This window comes from Gymnogyps californianus, chromosome 19, assembly GCF_018139145.2.
Source record: "Gymnogyps californianus isolate 813 chromosome 19, ASM1813914v2, whole genome shotgun sequence".
Taxonomy (NCBI): domain Eukaryota; kingdom Metazoa; phylum Chordata; class Aves; order Accipitriformes; family Cathartidae; genus Gymnogyps; species Gymnogyps californianus.
The window spans coordinates 7,775,775-7,796,008 of NC_059489.1; the positions used below are offsets into that span (position 1 = coordinate 7,775,775).

The following is a 20,234-nucleotide window of genomic DNA, read 5'->3' on the forward strand; positions in this document are numbered from 1 at the left end:
TCCTCCTCACCTCCCGTACCAACCTAGGAGGGAGCCTCAGGCCCCACCACTGCCTCGGAGACACCCTCACAAGCCCACATACCTGGAGTGGGCGTCCTCACCACGGCGGTGCCGAGCAGCTCCGCGGGGCTGGGGGTTTTGGTGGGGCTCGGTGCCTTCTTGATCCCCTTCTCCAGCGACAAGATGCTTTTCTCTATCTCAGCAATCCTGAACTCCACGCTGTCGTCGTCAAAGGCATCCCCAACCAGCCCGGCCTGTGGCGCTGGTGCCGGCACGGCGGGGCCCGCGATGCTCACTGCTTGGGCCTGGGCATACTGAGGCGCAGGGCTGGCCCCCGCCTCAGCCTGCCCCGCCACGCTGAACGCCTTCAGCACTGCCTGCAGCGGCTCCCGCTCCCTGAAGCGGGGCCGGCGCTTCACCGTGTCCGACTCGGTGAGGTTGAACTCCAGCACGGGCGGCTCCTTGGCAGCAGCGGGCACCGCCAGCTCCTTCCCGGCGGAGCAGGGGGGCTCTGCCGGCTGGGAACCGGGCTCTGTGTCCGGCACGGCTGTGTCGGCCTTGGGGTGCCCGGTGGGCTTTGGCCGCTGTTTGATGGTTAAGTTGCCTTCTTCTGCAAAGGGGATGCACTCGCTGGAGCTGTTCTGGGAGGATGAGGAGGAGACCCCTGGCTTGGCCTCCTCCTCCGTGTCCGAGCAGGCGTCCTCCCGCTGGTCCTGCGCAGCCACCTCCGTCATGGGAGCACTGGGCTCGCTGAATGTCCGTCTCCGTGGCTTGCTGCTCTCAAAGGGGTCCCTGCCGGCGTCAGAAAGCGTGGCACTGCTGGTGTCACCACCATTGTAGGACTCATCATCCACATTTGCCCTGGGGAGACAGTCCTGAGCCAGCGGTTTCGGAGCCAGAAGGGGCTTGGGCGGACTTGCCCCCGGTGTCCCCTCCAGTGCAGCTGCCAGGCTCTTCACTGTCCTGCCGCGGCCGGCATCACCCGGGCTGGCACCCGCGTTGGTCACGTCCTGGAGGGCTGCAGGCTGCCGCTCGGGGTCAGGGGGCTGCTCACCATCTGCCTCGGCAGCGAGGGCACTGGAGACGGAGCTGAGGCGCTTGGGAGGTGGCGGCGGAGGGCCCTTGCGCTTGGCCCGGATGGCGAAGGACTGGCTGCGGGTCACCTTGGCATCCGTCTGCAGACAGGCCCGCGGCATCTGGCTGCGGCCCGGCCGCCGCGTCAGGGTGGCGTAGGAGCCCAGGGTGCTGGTGGGCGCCCCCTCCTCTTCCTCATGCTCCCCATCTGACAGCGCGTAGCGGTTCAGGCTGTGCGACCGCTTCTTGTACTTGAAGCCTTCGCCCGCATTGTGCTGCTCCCCGGCCTGCCAGGTGCCCAGGGCTGCCCCAGCCGTCGGCGGCACGGCGGGCGGCTCCGCAGGGCCGCACTGGCTGTGCAGGTAGGAGAAGGCTTTTTGGGCCGACGTCTGCAGGCTGCTCTTCTGTCCGGAGGAGATGGAGGGGTAAGGGTGCGCCAGGGTCTTGGGCTGCTCCGCTCCCAGGAGGGAGGGGACCGTCGGGGATTTCAAGGAGACATGCGGGTACATGAAGACGTATGGGGCCGTTGCCTTGCTGGGCGTCTGGGGAGGAGTACAGGGGGTGACCGCCGGTGTCCCGGCACCTTTCTGAGCCACAGGCCGGGCGTACTGATCCGTGCCTTCAGGCAGGTTCCTCTCCTTGAGAGGGCTGCCCCCGCTGCCGTTGGCATAGCCGTTCAACCCCTCGGGGGAGACGAGCTTCCCGCAGGGCTCGGGACTGGGCCGTCCTGGCAGGCTGGCCGGGCTCTCCTTGCTGCGGGGCGGCGCGCAGGACTGCCCGCTGCTGCTGCTGCTCTCCCCGCTGCCCAGGCTCTCCTGCGAGGGACTGGAGAGGTGCTGGGACAGCACGTTGTCCTGTGAGTGCCCCGAGCCCCGGGACCGCACCCCAATGCTCTCCTGGCTCCGTGACATCCCCTGGCTGCTCTTGATGCCGAGCGTCTCGTGGCAGCTGTTGGACATGGCCGTCTGGAGCTCGTAGCTGAGCTCACTGTCCTGGAAGGTTGTCATTTTGGGGGTGTGTGGGGACTGGCACTCCCCGTTCTCCAGTGACTCAATGGTGACAATGTCCAGGGCACCGGGGACTTTGCGTCTTGCCAGAGTTGCTTCTGCTTGGTTGAGGCTTTTGCGGAGGTCTCTGAGCTTCTTGACGGCTAACATGATCTTCTTCTGGTGGCCTGCGGGAAGGTTGCAACAGGAAAGGGGCGTTAGGTCAGCTCCAGCCCCCAAGGCCTTTGTTTCCTGGCCAAGAAGAGTCACAGTCATGTCACCAACCGGGGCAAAGGACTCCAGGTTATCCAAACCCTGCCTATGGGAGGAGACAAACTACGGCCAGCGTCCACCTGGCTCAGCCCAGTTCCAGCCTGCCAAGGGCAGTCCTTAGGAACAGCCATGAACTGCCCTTTCCGGGTGCTCAGGACATGCCTGCACCTCCCAGCCTGAGGGAGGACGGGGCGTGGGGGCCTGGGTGGGAAACTTGGCTGCCCTAGGCCACCCCAGCACGGTGGCAGGGACTCACCCAGCTTGTTGATGCCTATCTCTTGCAGATCCTCCCACGTCAGGTCTGTCACGATGGTGATGGAGTCGTAGCCATTGTTCACCAGCTTTTTGTGGTACTGGGGCAACCCGATGGCACTGAGCCAGTCCATCAGGTCAGCCTGCAAAGAGCACGGAGACACTGCCGTGAGCATCAAGGCATGGGCAGCACCTTCATCCATCCCCTCCCTGCCCTTGGCCAGGAGACTGCATTTTTGGGGTCTCTCTGACTGCATTAACACAGGCCATCGCAGCATGTATTTACTCACAGACCCCGCTCCTGTCCTGTCCTGGCGTAAGACAGCTCTAAGAAAAGACCCGGGAAAAGAGGGTGCCGGACCAAAGCCCCAGCGCCAGGGACTCACCGGGATGTAGTTGGGCAGCCACTCGGTGATGCTGAGCTGCCCAATCTCGGTGGAGATCTTTTTCCTGTGGCCCGGCTTGGTCACGCCAATGGCTGTCAGATCCTAACGCGAGCAGAGTGGGGCTGTGGTCAGCAGTGGCACGGGGAGCTTGGGCAGTGGGTACCCGCTGCCGGCAGCTCGGGGGGTGCTGGCCGGGGGGGGAAGGACCTGCCTTACCTCTGGGGTCATGCGGCTGATGGTGGGGACGTCGTAGCCGGCGTTGAGGAAGTTGGCGGTGTACGACTCCAGCTGGAACTCACTCAGCCAGTTGTAAATGGCTTCTGCGTCCTGGGGAGAGGACAGGGCAAAGAGCAGCCCGTGACGGTGGCTGCACGGGCTGGAAGGACCTGGCTGCTCCAGGCAAGATAACAGAATCTCCTTGGGCAAGACCCACCTGTCCCCAGTGTCCTCAAGACCCAGTCCCCTGTGTCCCCAGTGCAGCGAGAGCTGGGCTGAGAGCCCCAAATGTGGCCCTGTCACCCGGCACTCTAGGTCCCCAGTTGGCCCAGTTACCTTCCCCTCGAGGAGCTGCTCAGGCCGCAAGAACTGGTGGGAGAAGACCCTGTCTCCAGGGGGGCAACTGCCTGGGGTCTGGTGGCTCTGTGGCCCTGGCAGAGAGGAGAGAGGAGAACCGTCACGGAGGCACTTGAGCAGCGAGCAGCCCCCAGGGCTGGGGGGACAGCCGCCCCCAAGGCCCCATGGAGCTGGGACATCCCTCACCTGCCGTAGAGGTCAACTGCCCATTGCGTGGCTCTGATCCCAAAAGGTGTTGCTGGAGGTCGTCGCTGGCGGAGGGCAGTGGCTGGAGGAGAGAAGGAGTGAGTGGAGGAGGGACCCCCCCTCTGGAGACAAGCCCTGTCGCACCCCCAGGGGCGGAGCGGGGGTCCCCAAGCTGGGCTGCTGGGCACAGCTTCACCCAGTGAAGGGCTGGCCCTTAGCAAGAGATCTGGGCAGGATTTGGGCCAGGGCCCTTTTTCTCCTCTCAGATGACCCAGGACACGGTGGAGATGCTGTGTGGTACCAACCACAGCTTCCAGCTCCACTCAAAAAGGCCAGCTATGCTATGGGGGGGCAACTGGGGACCCCCCCAGGAATATCTCCCTGCTGAGTCCTGGCAGCAAGCAGGTGTTTGGTGGAGGATGCTCAGCTCCTGCAGCCCCTCCTTCGCTAGGAGGTGCAGGGGGTGACAGGGAAGGTGCTGGGGCTCCATCTCCAGCCCGAACCAGCCTGGGGCAGGCCTGGGGGAGCAGCACTGGAGGAGCAGCACTGGAGGAGCGGGGGCTGACGCCTACCCTGGCGTTCTCGATGAGGATGCTGGTGCTCTGCCCGTTGGTGCCCTCGGTGCTCTGGCCGCTGCCAGCACTGCGGATGCTGCCGATGCTGCCCTCGCTGCCCACACTGTTCCTGTCTCCTGCTGCTCGGGGCAGGTGGGGAGACCGTCAGCAGTGCCCTGGGATCAGGGCTGACACAGGGCGCAGAGGCCCCCAGCAGGGACCCATGTGCCAACACAGCGATGCCAGTAAAAACCAGCCTCCCACGAGATCCCTCTGGCCACAGACGACGCATCGGTCCCTCCCGCCTCCCGGCACGCACAACACAGACAGGGTGACCTGGGCTGGCAAGGGACGCACGAAGGGGACGTAGGGACATGGCCTGGCTGAGGACATGGGGAGGGAAAGGGCTGCTCTATGGGCTCCCCTAAACTCCCTTTCCCTGCTCCCTCTTGTCTGGCTGTTTCCCCGCCGGGAGGTGGAAGGAGAGTCTCCCCCCGTGTCCCCCTGCACAGGCAGGGCTGGGAACAGGGGAAGGTCCCCAGCCCCTCTCCCTCCCCAGCTGCACCCCTGACCTGAGCTGTCAGGGCCCGGGGCCGTCCGGGTTAGGGTGAGGTGGCCATAGGCCGCTGGGACGCTCGGGGCTGCCTGGTGAGGACACTCGTCGGGGAGGTGCTGCAGCCCGCCGGGGGGGGCCGGGAGGGCCCCGGGGGGACCCTGGCGCTGGTGTGCGGGCGCCACGCGGGGGACAACCATGCCTGCATTCAAAGACAAAACACGCGTGGTCAGAGCTCGTGTGGGACGCAGCACGGGGGGGATGTCTGAGCCTCAACCCCCGAATTACCACCCCACCGATGGCGCAGCCCCCTGTGCCCACCCGAGTCCTTCTCTTCCCCCCTAGCTAGCCAGGGCTGCGGGGACCTGTCCTACAGGAGGTGCCGGGAAGGCCGGGATGGTTTCACACAGGGGACTGTCCCCAGCATGCCCATGACGGCCACTGACCTGTTCGCTTGCTGATGACTTCAGCGATGGAGGGGGGGAAGTACCCGACCCGATCGGTGCCTTTCTGAGCATCGTGGATGTGCCCCTTCCATCGCCCGTCCGGATGCTGCTCCAGGACCTGCCATGGGGACGAGAGGGACGGGGTTGGTACCTGGGGCCATGGCGGGGCAGGGGTACGGGGAGCAGGGAGCAGCCTCACCGTGATGACGTCTCCTGCCCGGACGTTGAGAGCAGTTGGGTCGTGGAGGTTCCAAAAATCCTTTAAAGCTCGCACCTTCAGGATTCCTGATGCCTCTGAAGACAAGGGCCAGAGGGAAGAAAGAAGGTGCCAGAGCGCAGGGAGGAAAGAGAGCGGTTCAGGGAAGGCAGAGGGAGAAAACAAGAGCGAGGAGAGGGGAGAAGAAAACATTAATACTGCAGGAAGGACTTGATCCCTGGACATTGCCCACACAGAGGATGGGGGCACGCATGACACGGGACTGGGATGCTGATGCTCACAGCCAGGCCGGTTTAGGCTGTTCAGGAGGACCATTGGGAGCCCCGGGCAGGTCCCAGGGGGAAGAAGCCCCTCTCAGTGCCAGGCAGCGCCCGGCTGTGCGCTGGCCCCACCTCACCTCTCAGCAGCTGCTTGATGTCCTTACTGGCATGTGAGGTGGTGAACTGGTTCACGATATCCAGCGCCGTCTGGTTGTAGGTGTTCCTGATGTTCACGTCAACGCCGCCCTGCCCGGTATGCAATGTGGTCACGGCCAGACCCCACGCCTGCCGCCGGACCCTCAGGAGATGGAGGGACCGAGGGGAAGGGGGTGACGGCTGACCCCAGGGTCTTGTCCCCCCGTGCAGCCCTGTCCCCACCGCGCTCACCTCCAGCAGCAACCGCACCACCTCCGTTTTGCCATAGAGCGCGGCCTCGTGCAGGGCTGTGCCCGTCTTCGTCTGCTTGTTGATCTCGATCCCGGCCTTCAGCAGCTGCCTGGTAGGAAGGAGGGAGAGGCATGAACAGCAGGACACGGACACCAGGGCCAGGAGACTGGCTGCTTTGAGACGGGAAGGGGACAACCCCTTGCACCGCTGAGGCTTTGGGGACGAGGGACCGAAGCCCATAGCAGGGAGGTGGGTTTGGGAGCAAGCAGGACTGAAGCCATGATGAGTTTTGCCGGGATAGGACAGTGCCCCGAGCTGGCAGGGGGTTACCTGATGATCTCCTTGTGCCCGTTCTTGGCTGCCAGGTGCAGCGGGGTGGTGTAGTTGGGGTCGGTGGCATCCTTGGACTGACCCTCCAGGAGGGCGACGCACAGATGGCTGTTCAGCAGCAGCTGGGCCACCTGCACGGGGCACAGGGGTGAGCAGCGGGGTACAGGTACCCCTGCCTGCACCCTCCCAGCACGGGGCTCGCCCTCGGGGCTGGCCCTCTGCTCCCCATCCCGCCGCTCCCCTCCATCCACAGCCCCAAGGCTCGGCTGGAGCCGGCCAGTGGTTGGCAGGGCCACACTGTTGCGAGGGGCCGTAAAAGGTCACAACAGCCAGAAATAGTCTTCCCATAATCGGGCTTTTCAGTCCAAGCCCTAAAAAGCTCCAGTCTCTCCAAGCCCAGAGCGACTCTCAGCGTCTCAGGGCAGCCCAGAGGCACAGAGGAGTTATTTTTACTGCCCTGTTTATAGCTGCAGACATTATAGATACTCCAAAAATGGAAATATCCCCCTGGTCCCCTCCCCGGTGGGGCACGGGACGGTCTGGCTGGCTGCGCTCCAGCCCAGCCCGGCAGCGTGGTGCTGGCTGGGCCGGGGTCTCCCAGAGCATGGGGCGGCCCTGTCCCCACAAGCTGTGCCAGGCACCTCGAGCAGCCGAGCGGGGCCGGGCGCTCAGGGCTTGCGGGGATTAGCCAGCTGAGCCTATCTGTGCTTAAACGGGAGCAAAGCTGGGGTGGGCAGGGGGAGGCTGCAGGGAACCACGAGCAAGGACTCCTGGCTTCTCTCCCAGCCTGACGCTGCCCTGCCGCGAGGTCAGGAGCAAAACCTGCAGCTCTCAGGTTCAGGATCCGACCTTGCCCGGCTGTGGGAGGAGGCAGGTGCTGCCTGCTGGGCTCTAAGGCTCGTGGTGGAGGGAGAGTGGTCACGGCTGGAGCCAGCGCTTTGCTCTGGAGGAGCCAGCCAGCTCCAGAGCCGCCCCCGGAGAAGTGCCCGATGCAGGGCAGAGCCGTGCAGCACTCACCTTCAGCCGCCCGAACTCGCAGGCCAGGTCCAGGGGGGTTTTCTTTGCCTTGTTGATGAGGCAGGGGTTGGACTGGTGCTGGAGCAGCATCTCTGACTGCGGGAGAGCAACGTGGTACAGGGGCTCAGCATCATCCCGCGCCCCTGTCTCCCTCCCGCCCGGCACAATGGGGTTCGCCCCCACTTGCGCACCCCCAGAGAGATCCGGGGTGGGCACGTGGGTGGCACCGGGCTCTCACTTACCACCTCGTAGTGGCCGTACTGCGCCGAGAGGTGCAGCGGGATCTGCCCATCCAGCGAGGCCATGTTGACAGAGGCGGCGGCACGCAGCAGCACCCGCACCGGCTCCACGCGCCCCTGCCAGGCCGCATAGTGCAGGGGGCGCATCCCTGCGGGGGGAACGGGGCTCAGCAGGGCTGGATGCGGCCCCCGGCCTCACTCAGAGGGCCAAGCCAGCTGCTGGACACACAGGGCTGTGCCGGGGGGTCACCCCTTACCGTTGCTGTCCTTGATGTCGACGGTGGCCTGTGCCTCCAGCAGCAGCGAGATGAGGTCCAGGCTGCCGCCCAGGGCTGCGTGGTGCAGCGCCGAGAACCTGCGACACAAGGCAGGGCTCAGCCCAGCCCCGGTCCCCGTGGTGCTGCCTCTACAGCCCCCGCCTGCACGGGGACACGGGCCGAGAGCTGGGATGGTCACTAGATGTTCATGGCTACATCCCTCCTGATTGCCCGCTCCCAGTGCCTCAGTTTCCCCATAGCAAAGCAGAGAGGAATCCCTCCATGCTGTCCATGCCCCAGGGCTCAGCGAGGGATGCAGGGACCCTATGCACCCCGTGACACCCCAGCGAGAGGGATCCCTCACCCCCCCTGCCCTGTGCCGGGGCCAAGCAGGTGGGATAGAGAGAGATGCATCTCCCCTCTCCGTGGTACAGCTGGGTAGCCCGAAGCCGTGCTGCTCACAGCATCTGGCAAATGCACCGGCCCAGTGGCTACTCCTGGCCCCTCCGCCAGCCGCTCCCTCCCCATGCCAGCAGGGATGCCGGGAGCCCACGGCACAGTGTGGGAGGCCGCTAGTAATGAAAGAGCCCTGTGTCTCGGGGCTGTGAAAGGGGCCTGTCTGCCCAGCACTCCCCCCGTGCTGTCACGTGAAGGGTGACGGCCGAGCGAGGAGTCCCTGTGCCACCGGGGATTAGCCTGTGTGCCACTCCAAGGGGCGTGGGGAGCTCCAGACGGCACCGGCCCGGGCCTCCAATGGGCTCGGCAGCATCCCAGCCCCGTGCTGGGGATGCAGCTCAGCCAGCATGGCTCTCCTCCCGATCCACAGTCCCAGAGCACCCCCAAATCCCTGTACAGAGTCTCTGGGCGTTGTAGGAGGGCCGCTAACCCCAGTAAAGAGGGCTGCTCCTTCCTTCAATGCAGCCACCATGTCCCTGAGCCCACACCAAAACCTCTGCCTCGAAGCAAGAATGCAGGGGGTACAAAATCCCCCGAGCCAACCCTGTGCGGATCCCTGTGGGGCCAGCTCTGTCCTGGAAGCGGCTGCACAAACCCACGCTTGCCCGCCCCATCACCTCCAAGCCACGAGCAAGGCGACGCTGAGGACGCCGCCAGTGGCATGGCTCTCCCAGGAGGGTGCACGCTGCCATCCCCGTGCACGGGTCTCACCTCCCTGCTGTCCCCTTCCTGAGCCTCAGCGAAACCCAACGTGCCGCCTGCGCTGTTAATACCCCGCACGCAGCGCTCTGACAGGGAACAGACCCTTTAGCCTCGTTCACATCAGCAGCCCTCCTGGAGCTGCCCGAGCACAAGCCCTGTGCCTTATCAGAATCAGATCATTGCTTCTATTATTACATTTTTTTTCTATTAAGCTCCATCTGCACAGTATTGTTTTAAGACAGAGCCATCCTGCACATTTTCAACCCCCCACTGGCCTGTTAGGACTCATCACAGACACCTCCTCTTACAGAGTCCTCGAAAAGAAAACATGTAGAAATTAGGTACAACAACAGTACATAAAACAATGCTAATAACTCACAGGTCAGAGTTAATTCAATAAGAATAACATGCTTATTTATTTTATGGGCCTTTGTGGTTTCTTTAACTCTCAGTACCCAGCTTATTAAGTGCTTGGATTTTGGAAGTGATGAGCTACACAAATATGCTGTGGTCACTTGGCAACCTCATCTTTTCTTTCTCTAACCCCCCCAAACGAAGGGATTTTACTCATGGGATATTAAACACAGGCACAAGTGCGTGCAGGCGCCGGGGCCGGCCGGGTGCTCCTCCGTGCTTCAACCAGCACTCGGGACACGGGGCACCGGCTGGACACGCTGCAATCCCTTTTCACTCCCAGCCCTATGGAGGGGAATGTAGAAGAGCTTTATGAAGGATTTTGCAGGATCAATTGAGCACAGCCCTCAGCTCAGGTCCGGGCAGGCGTTGGGTCTGCCTCTGCAGGGCTTGCCCTGGCTTTGGGATGCTGTTGTGTTCTCCGGGGCTCAGCAGCTACCCTCGAAAGCTTTATGATACCCAGAGCTGCAGAACCAACTGGATATTGGAGACAGCAAGCCCACCCATGCCGGCGGCAGCAGCACCCAGCACCCTGCCAGGGGAGCACTCACCCGTCTGCATCCTGGTAGTTCACGTTCAGGCGCTTGGCAGATCCCAGGAGCTCTGCAGAGAGAAGAGGCAAAGGTCAGGGCAGGAGGCAGAGCCCGTGCCGCCCGGCACGGCACCCGGGACCCCACGTGAACCCTGTCCCGCAGCCACACCAACCTCCCAGCATGCAGAACAGCGCCTGGCCCATCCCGGCGGCCTCTCCTCTCCTCTCACTCCATGTTCACCTCCACGAACCCTCAATGGGCTGACCCAGCTCAAGCTCAGACCCTTTCCTCCCTCTGTCCCTCCTGCCCCATCTCTGCGTGCCCCTGGGACGGGTCAGACCCCGCAGCTCCTGTCACCCTGGCTCGGCAGGACAGCGCTTCCCTCCCCTTTATAGGCAGCAACACCCCAAAACTGCTGAGTGGGGCCGTTTCGCCCCCCACTCGCTCCCTGTGCCCGCCGCTACCGCCAAGGCCTGGCCCACAGACCACATGGTTGGCATTTTTACGGCCAGGGCAGAGGCTGAAGCCTCCAGCCATGAATGCGAGGATTGTGCCACCTCGGATATCCCCGTCCCCTCGCCGGTCCCTCCCTCCCCTTCAGGGACCACTGAGCGGTGGAGGATGCTCACCCCACCCTCGGCACAGCCTCACGCACACCCCTGGCTCCCCACTCCTTCCCGCAATTAATTCGAATGAATTCCTTCCTCCCACACAGAGAGGACGTTTTATTCTTCACCGAGGGGTTGAGAGCGGATTAACATCTCTGGAATTCATCCGCCAAGTCAAAAGGGAAAGAAAGGGGAAGGTATGCGGGGGGCAAGAAATGCCGCCGCTCCTCCTCTGCTTTTCCAGGCAGCCCCATCGCCAAGCTGGGGAGGATTAAATGCTTTGAAGGGTTTCTGTGCTGTTTCCTATGGAAAAATCAAAGTCCGAGAGCCCGGCTCCGAGCCTGGGGTGAAACAGCTGCTCAAACCCCACTGAAACGTGGTGGAGTCATGGGGAAGGAGCCCCCTCCCTCGCAGCCAGGCAGATCTCTGGGGCCGCAGCTCCCTCTCCTCCTTCTCCCCCTCTCCTCCTCCTCCTCCATTCCCTTTTCTTTTCCGCCTCTCCCAAGGTCTCTGCCCACCTCGCATGGCAGGCATACAAAGCCATACTCTGCTGCGTGGCCCCTCTGCCCGAAAGGAGAGCTGAAGAGGGGGCCAGCTCATTCATCACGCAAATGGATAATTAAAGGAAACCAAGGAACGGTGCGTTCATTACTGCAATTTACAGTGTTTTGTAAACAGCCTAATTAACGTAAAATGGGCTTGGAGTGGCTGCTGCTGAAGGACTCGTGACTCCTCGCCACAGCTGAGGGGATCATGATGGGATCACCCTAATTGCCTCTTCCAGGGGCTGTTTGTCTTCAGAGCGGCACCAAGCAGCTCCGCCAACCCGAAAGCCCTTCCCGAAGGAACCGGCTTCCAAAGCCATCGCTCAGCAGAGCTCCCACTTTTCCCTCCCAGCCCCGTATTGCCCGAAAGCCCAGGATCCGGGGTCTCCATCAAGGACAAGCCGCTTCCCTCGGCCCCACCAGCCAGGAAAAAATAACATTTCACTTGTAAACTGGCCACTTCTGATCCGACTCACGGAGCCACCATAACCACTGAGCCCCGTCCTGCCACTTTCACAGAGCCAGGATCACACTTGGGGCGTACAGCAGAGCCAGGAACAGGGTCGGCTGTGGTGGGAAAAGGCCTCATCCTGCCTCTCCAAAAGTCTTGGGACAGATCCTGCAAGCAGGGAGCAGGAAGGGCTGGGAAGTGTTTGCTGCTGGGGGATTTCCAAAGGACGCAATTGAGATAAAATTAAAAATAAACGAAGGGTTCCACTAAGCTGTAGACAACGCCCGTGAAGCCATCACCTCCTGCTCCCCGAGCGATCCCCCAGCCCCCCTGCCTTTTAATTGGGATTTATAAATAGGTATTTTTAAAGGATGCTCTGTGCAGTGGGAACTGAAGGCCAGTGCGGGTTTGTTTGCTCCCATCAGCTGCAGCTGAAAATTGCCACAGGGTTTTGCTGCTGAGAAAGGGCGGGGAGGAGGATGAGGAGGAGGGGTCCTTACCCACGGCAAGAGGGGCACAACCTGAACAGTGTGAGTCAGGTGGCAGAGCAGAGCCGGGAGGGTGATGCTGGGAAGAGAAGGGATGAATGGAGATGCGCACTGAGCACAAGCACATCCGAGAGGCAGAAACATCCCACAGCCCCCAGGGGCTGGTCCTGGAGTTGAGCAAAGCCCACTGTTTGAAGAGGGAGAGCTCACCCCAAAATCCCATCCCTGACGCCCTCCTACAAGGGGACTGGGCTGGCCGGTGGGGTCCAGTAAGCAGGGCTGGGATGCTGTGGGTGTCCCAGGACACGGCGGGTGTCCCTGCCCACTCCCTGGCCCCAGGAGGCAGCTGTCAGCAACTGCACGGCAAAATGCCTGTGTCTTTGCTCCTCTCCCCAAGCAACATTCCTCAAATTAGTTCCCTGCTCGGCAGCCCAGCAAGGTCAGGACGCGGGGCAGGACCACGCGGACACGGCGTGGGTGGCTGGGAAAGCAGCAGGTCCCAAAAAGCAGAGTCGGGAGCAGCATCCCCTTTGGGGCTCTTCCCGAATGCAAATGCAATAACGCTCGTATCCACCTCAGGCAGGAAGGGAAAGAGTTCGTCCCCAGTTTGTAGCTGGGTAAATTGCTGCTTAGAGAGCTGGAGGGTTTACAGCCAGGCTGGAAGGTAAAGTGCGGGTAGGAAAGGGGCCAGGCACTCTGGCACCGCAGGCACGAAGGCATGAACAAAGAGAAGAAGACCAGAGGAGAGGGATGGAGGGGAAAACAGAGCACAGCCAGGCAGCCGCGACCCCTTCGCCAGCGCCGTCCAGCTGCACACCTCTGCACTGTATGGCGCGTGGGGCTGGCAAAGCAACCCCAAAGGCAGCCCTACCTCAGCGCGGAGCCAGCGCCAGGACGGGATGAAGCAGCGGGGCAGGACGAGGGCTGCCAAGGGGCTGCCACCAGCCCCCATCATGCTCCTGGGGATGCGGTGGCAGGAAGACGCTTCCCTGCATCCCTCTTCCTCGTTCCATCCATGTGCTCCTTTTGACCGATTCCCCCGTTTTTCTCCCCATTTCTTTAGCCCCTTCTCTCCCTGTCAGTACCCTAGCAGCTCCAGGCTCCCCGGCCTTTCCCACCCAGACATTCTGGGGCTCAGCAGAGGCTGGGCCAAGCTGTTCCCAATCCCACAGACCTCCCAGACTGGCTGGCTTGGAGGCACAGCTTCAGCCAGGAGACTGCAGAGCCGGGCTGGGAAAGGGCTGCGGGGCTGGGGCTGATCCAGCCACGGCACTAGGATGGGGTGGCCGGACCCTTCCCACCTGCATCGTCACCTCCTTTGGGTTTGCACTGGGGTGGGAGCACCCGCAGACCTGATCCACACCCCCCACTCCCCGCCAGGAGCACACTCGCATCCTGGAAAGATGAACCCAGAAAAACACGGACCCAGCACCGAAATGCAAAAAGCCCTGAAGGGGATATTTCCAGGGGAAAAGCCAGCTTGGTGCACCCCGAGGGTTAACTCCAGCCATGGGTTCCCCCTGCTTGGCCCTGCTCCCCAACATGACCCCTCCAAGGGGTCCTGCCAGGCCCCCACCCTGCTCTGCTCCCCCCCCGGCATGTTCGCCGGCGCCTGCCCGGGCAGGATGAGGCTCAGCAGCGCAGGGCTGGGGCTGAGCGAGGCCTCAAGGGAGCCAGTGAGCTTCTGTGCGGCGTCTGGCTGCCAAGCAGCAGGCGGGAAGCACCTCCGGAGCGCTCCGGCAAATTGCTTACAAATGTGGGGCCCGCTTGCTCTGCCGGACGCCAGCCATGGCAACAGCAGTGCGGCTGCCCGCTCGCCAGACGGGGCCGAGACCCTCGTCCGCAGCACGCCCTGGCTCCAGCCCTGGCCGGGGGGAAAGTGCCGGCCCTCGGCCTTTCAGATCCTCGCTGGCGGAGGGGGCCAGGATGGCACAGCCCCGCATGGCGCGTTTCCAACCAGCTGCCCCGACCAAGCAGCCCCCTCTGTCGTGCTGCGCCCCGTGCCTCAGTTTCCCCGTGGGGCTGGGCTGCACCCCCACGGTGGGGATGCCAGGCCAGGCTGAGCTCCCTGTGGGGTGCAGGGGGCACCCAGGGAGCAGCTGGCCAGGGCAGGCACCTCACCCGCACCGCTGACAGCCAGCCTGGCACAAAACCTTATTTACCCCCCTGGGGCGCTTGCCTGGCGCCGGCTGTGCCGGCTGCGTGGAGCCAGGCGTGCCCTTGCCCAGCCCGGCCGGCACCCCCTGTGCCAGCACGCTGGGCACCCTGTGTCACCCCGTGCCCTTCACCGGAGACCTCGTCCCCGTGGGGACACCCTTGGGCTTCACTCGGAGGTCTCAGAGACAGACACGATCCCTCCAAAGCGCTGAACCGCTCACCACTCACTGGGAAGGAGTGACACACGCTCACCTGGGTTTGGCTGGGGAAGGAAATGCCCAGATATCCCGTGTCCCCCCCAAAGTGCCACTTGGAGACTCCTGCCCTGGCTCTCACACGGAGAGTCAGGCTCCAGAAAGCAGTGCTTTTGCTGTGACCCCCCCCCTAGTTTTGTCCACCCAGCATGGCCACAGCAGAGCTCCTCCACTGCAAGCCTTTGTCTCTGTGCGGGACAGAGAGATCTATAACTGGAGACCCACCTCCTTGCCAGAGACGCCTTGAAAAAATACACCTTTCTGCTGGCCCTGTGTCACAGACCCTCGTCCCTTCCCCCCACCCTGGGAAATCGCATCCCCACACCGCTGGCTGCAAGTAGCCCTGTGCCATGAGCCTCCCTGCACTGCAGGTCTGAGCATCCCTGTACCACGAGCATCCCTGAACTGCCAGCCACAAGCATCCCTCAACATCCAGCCTGAGCATCCCTGCACCACGAGCATCCCTGAACATCCAGCCACGAGCATCCCAGCACTGCCAGCCACGAGTACCCTGCATACAGGGATGCTCTGTCTGGGCACTGCAGGAACACCATCCCGCTGCCCCGGGCGGTGGGAGAAGGACCATGTGCTCTGGGCACACCAAATACATGCACATACCCTCTTGGGAGAATAAAATCCACCTGGGGACTGTCACCACTAAGCCAATAAACCAGCTGGAGGAGCTAATCAGCTGCAATCTCACAGAGCACCAGCCGTCTCTGATGGTGGGGGCAGCCTCCTGGGGCTGGAGGCGGAGGTGGCAGCTTCACCCGACCTGCCCTGCCTGGCCTCAACCCGTGCCGATGGCCTAGGGTGGCCCTGCCTCAGCATACGGTGGGTTCATACCAGGGCTCAGGAGAGACTCGATGTCTCGCCCGAAATCGAGACCCAAAGAGGTGATGTCGATCCCTCTTCTGCAGGAATCACCCTTCCCTGTCGCCCCTCTGTCCACAGGCACGTCCGCTGCGGCCACCCACACCCGGCTCCTCCCGGCGCAGCCTCCCGGCAAACCGGCTGCTTCAGGTGCAGTTTCCTAATAGGTTCAGAAGAGAATCACCGGCTTCGGTAGGGAAGGAGCTCGGCCACAGAGACATTAAGAAACTCAACCAAAGTTGCCCAGCAAGCTTGGGACGGAGGTTGGGTGAGAGCCAAGGGCTCCTGACCCCGGCTGCCTGCCATAGCTACCAGCCCGCACCCCAAACACTAAGCCCAGCACTGTGCCCAGCTCCCCCGGCAGGCAGGGGCTCCCATATTTCCCCCGTGGTTATAGTGGGTGAATTTGGCTGCCAGGGTGCTGCTGCCTGGGATACCTGGCCGAGCACCCATCCCTGCATCCAAATGCCACGGGTGTCCAAATGCCATGGGTGCTTTCCTGCCCGCAAATGGCCCGTGCTGGGGTTTGAGGCTTCACAGCATCCCTGCAAATGGGCTCCCCACCAACGCTGACAAACAGGTCCTCCGCCAAGCCAGGCACTGTGGGGTGGGTCCAACTGGGGCAAAGCCACTGGGTTAACTGGCAAGGACGGGGAGGCTGCAATCAGGGAGGTAGATTCCCATCAACACAGGGCAAACGGCAACGATGGGAGAGCGTGACACAGCAGGGAGCCCCTTATCTTTCCCTACACCAGCGTCTGGCAACTCCTTGAGAATAATTGGTGCCTTCATCCCTTGAGAAACCTACCAAACCCAGGTGCGAGACACACCAGACCTGGCCAGGGCCCTGCACAGGCTGCGTGACGGCTGTTGCCGTCGCACCCAAGCCCCGCTCCTGGTTTCGGCAGCCCGGGTCCAGCTGGAATAACTCTAGTAGGTGCAGCAACCTGCCAGGAGCTGAACACCCGGTGGCTCCTCAGAGTATCCCAAGGGCTGGACGCAGCACCCCTGCGCTGTGAGCATCCCCACACCAAAACACAGACTGCTTGTCTCTAACCTCAACAGCCTCCACCATTTACCCCTGGCTTGAGCCCCAAATCTTAGGGCTTACAGCCACGCAGAGCCTAAGTTGTCCTGGCCACCAAGTTGTCTCTGCCGATGGCACGTCTGAGTCTCCTCTGGCAGCTCTGCCTCCCTCCTCATCTGTGCTTTCTCCTTCTCTAAGCTCTCCCATCCTGCAACGTATTCAGATATGATGGTGGATGATGGTGAAGGCAGGCGATGGCAAAGGCAGAGGAGTCTGAGAGGTCCAAGGCACCTGCCTTCCTCCCTGGGCTGGGCTGGGGACCCACGACAGGCAAAGGGGAGGGTTTGGGAACACAGCAGCAGAATCATGGAGTCAACTCGGAGCCTTTTTCCTGGGGAAAATCCAACCATTAAGTTTTTTAAAGAGGTTGACAGCAGGAGGGAGCAGGGACAGCATCCCTGCACAGCACAGACATCTATCGCTCACCCCCAGCCCAGCTGCCCCAGGACCCCCGGCCAGACCCCCAATTTCCCCCCGCTGCTTCTCCCCCCAAGCAAAGCAGGAAAAAACAAGCAGCTTGTTCAAAGCGAAGGCTCCCAGAACAATGAAAGGAAAAGCAGAGTCGGAAACCCCATCCCCATCCACGCAGCTGGGAAGAAGGTGCAGCCCATCGCCTCTCGCCCCCGAGGTTTGACGGCCGCAGTGGGGACAGAGGGGGCAAATGTCAAGGGTGGGGAAACAGCATCACAGGAGTCCTTTGGGGCTGGATTCACCCCTTGCAAAAGCCAAACACGTGCTCCTGCTTTGAGTTTCAGGCCCCCAGAAGGATCTCAGCTGCGTGGTGGGATGAACAGTGCTCGCTCCCCTTCCCTGCAATAATTTGAGGGTTCGCACCGGCTGCCTACCCCAAGGCAATGCGCCCCAGCCTGGCTCCCCTGGCAAGGGGGAGCAGTAACACCCCTTCCCCACGGAGCCGAAATCACATCCCCCAGCCCCGGCCAGGGTGGAAACAGCTGGGAAAGGCTTCGGGTGGGGGAAGCTGGGTGGCTCCTTTAGAGATACAAGGGCTCCTTTCCCAGCTGGCCGGGGAAACGTGTTACCGGGAGGTGAAGTCACCATCCCTGCTGGGACCTGGCTATTCCGCTCTCCAGGATATGAACTCAGAGGAGCTGTATTTGCCCAGGGAAGAGGTGGAGCCTTTTCCATTTCCCCCATCCTTCCGAAAGGACAGGACGCCTCCCGAGCGGGAAGAGATGGGGCGATAGCGGCGGGGGCCAGCGGCCAAGTGTGAGCTCTGCCTGCGCCCGCAGTGCATCACCAGGCACGCTGTGGGGCCAAGAGCCACCCATGAGCTGCAGGACATGGGGACCAGCAGAGCATCTGGTCCAGCATTAACAATGCACCTTGGCTCCCGTTCAACTGGTTCCATACTGGTTCCAACCGGTTCCCCTGGGAGCCAGAGAAGGGGCTGCGGGGCTCTGGTGACCCCCAGGTACCCAGGCGAAGGGACTGCACCTACAGACACCCTCAGCATTCTCATTAACGCGATACCAAGCGAATAGTGCATTAATATAATCTGTGGAGGATGCTCAACAGATCGACGAGGGCAGAAATAACACAAAAGGGACTTAGAGAGATTAGGAGAACAAACCCAGGCAGATTCAACCTGGGAAAATTGCAGACTGCAGCATCTGGGGAAAAATCATCTGACCTGCAGACGGTCAATGGGAGGAAGAAAGAGGGGAAGCAGGATGCGGGGGGACGGTGAGGGCAGCATGAGCGTGGGCACGGAGGGAGCTGCCGGCAAGGAAAACAACTTTGGCAGCCCTGCGCGGGGGGATGCTGCTTCCCAGGATACCATCTTCCATCACGTACCCAGGCCTGTGAACATAATACAGGCTCACGGGGGACATGAGAGGCTTGGGGGGGACATGAGAGGCGAGCGGCAGGAGCCAGAAGCTGAATCTTCCTTGCACAGGAACATTAGGGCAGGTCAGTAAGTCTGGATTTACTGAGCAACAGTTAATTAGGGAGGGCGGGCAGGGACGCAGCAACCCACCTACACCTGGAGGGTTTTGACGCTCAAGAGGAGCACATAACTATCTATTTTATGGTTCTAACAATGAGCCCCAGATAAAAATTAGAGCAGCCAAGAGCGGCCAGCAAAACCCAGCGAGCTCAAGGAAGTAAAACAAAGATCCAGCCCTCTGCTGTAGCTTGGATGGCTGCAGCAAATCATGCAGCTCCCGGGGGCAGCGGGGCAAGACTGAGGCTGGGGTACGGGGCTGCCATGGCCCTACAGCACTCTGTCCCCATCACCGCCAGCCTGGTACCCACACGTGGCAGCCGGCATCTGGGAGCCGCTCCGGCCGGTGGAGCCGGTACTTGAAGCACATGACAATGCGGCGGCTGGAAATCCTGCGACATCCTCCCCCTTTGGCCCCGGGGAAGCTGCCGTGCGCCCAGAGCAGGCGCTGCTGGGGCGGACGGAGCGGCTGTCCCCACCCTGCATGCTCTAATCTAGGCAAGGCACACACAGGATGGGAGGAGAGGCACTGGGAGGTGAAGCCATTCGCTCGAGGTCACCCAGAAGGTTGACAGTTCAAGTGCTGTCACTCCTTCCCGAGGCCCCAGTGACCAGGAACCGAATTTTCCCCAAAGCCCCCCCCCGCCACCAGCCTGTGGGCAATCAACCATCGGCAGCCAAAGACTAACCTCAGACCGCTGCTGGCAGCTGCACGGCCGGGGTTTGGAGTCACACGCAGTTAAAAATACCTTGCGGATGCCTTTCCTCAACTCTGACCCCGCAGGCCGGTGCTGCCGCCAGCCCCGCTCAGGGACGTGCCGGCGGGGTCCCCTGGGACGCACACAGCCCAGTCTGTGCGGGGATGGGGCAGACACTGCCTGGGGACTGGGTTTTCCTCCCTCTGAACCAAGGATTTCCACTCCTGGGGGGCTGCGGCCTCTACCCTCTATTGCCAAACCAAAACAAGAGGCTCTTTGCCTCCTACAGTCGCCTTCCAGCAAACGATGCACAGGCTATCCAGCTCCATCTGAATTGCAGCCCGGATCCAAACAGCTTGAGCAAACCGTTTCTTTCCCTACCATCCGGGTATGGATGGGCGACTGCTCCTGCAGATGCCATGGTGCTGCAGCCATTCATGGCATCTGCATTGGGAAAGAGCAAGAGGATCTCACCCAGCAGCAGCTGCTTGGCACTCCCAAGGCATGAGGGGTGGGAGGGATCCCTCTCCAAATCCCCTCTCCAGCAATGGCAAGGGTGCAGAGGGCACCCAGCTCTCCTTGCTGCTCCCATCCTCTGCGCAAGGTCGCCTACCAAAGCAAGCAGGAACTGCCCGGCCGCTCCACGCTGCCGCCAGCGGGAAGGGGAGAGGGATGGGTCCATCCCCAGCGGGCACGGGCCAAGCTCCCTCCAGCCTGGGACAAGCAGCCCGAGAGAGCTGAACCCGCTGCTGCTCTCTCCTTTCCCTGCCAAGGCTGGGGAGGGCACCGCGGCTTTGCCTGTGCCCAGTACGAGGGCTCTTTGCCAGCCAGGTCAGACACTCCGGCTGCTGGCCCAGGTTTCCAGCTTGCCAGGCAATGCTGCGAAGCGGGAGAAGCTGTCGCCAAAATCCTGCTGAGCATCTGGCCGGTGGTGCTTTTCTCGTGCCTTGGCTGGAGCAGGATGTTTTCACCCAGCTGCGGCAGCAAAGGATTCCCCCAGGACCCCGGTCTG

At 62.2% G+C, this 20,234-nt stretch overlaps 1 protein-coding gene across 1 annotated transcript in view; it reads right to left on the minus strand.

Annotated features, from left to right (window-relative positions):
* Nucleotides 1-20,234, minus strand: part of CASKIN2 (CASK interacting protein 2) — an 85,960-nt gene that overhangs the window by 2,288 nt on the left and 63,438 nt on the right. The window contains exons 3-18 of the mRNA XM_050908399.1: nucleotides 10,114-10,165; nucleotides 7,991-8,088; nucleotides 7,737-7,882; nucleotides 7,495-7,590; nucleotides 6,478-6,608; nucleotides 6,148-6,256; nucleotides 5,898-6,006; nucleotides 5,483-5,577; nucleotides 5,284-5,401; nucleotides 4,303-4,424; nucleotides 3,731-3,812; nucleotides 3,524-3,618; nucleotides 3,188-3,298; nucleotides 2,972-3,073; nucleotides 2,590-2,728; nucleotides 83-2,248 (exon numbers count right to left, since the gene is read on the minus strand). Coding sequence (XP_050764356.1) covers nucleotides 83-2,248; nucleotides 2,590-2,728; nucleotides 2,972-3,073; nucleotides 3,188-3,298; nucleotides 3,524-3,618; nucleotides 3,731-3,812; nucleotides 4,303-4,424; nucleotides 5,284-5,401; nucleotides 5,483-5,577; nucleotides 5,898-6,006; nucleotides 6,148-6,256; nucleotides 6,478-6,608; nucleotides 7,495-7,590; nucleotides 7,737-7,882; nucleotides 7,991-8,088; nucleotides 10,114-10,165 — 3,771 coding nt within the window. The remainder of the gene's footprint in view (nucleotides 1-82; nucleotides 2,249-2,589; nucleotides 2,729-2,971; nucleotides 3,074-3,187; nucleotides 3,299-3,523; nucleotides 3,619-3,730; nucleotides 3,813-4,302; nucleotides 4,425-5,283; nucleotides 5,402-5,482; nucleotides 5,578-5,897; nucleotides 6,007-6,147; nucleotides 6,257-6,477; nucleotides 6,609-7,494; nucleotides 7,591-7,736; nucleotides 7,883-7,990; nucleotides 8,089-10,113; nucleotides 10,166-20,234) is intronic.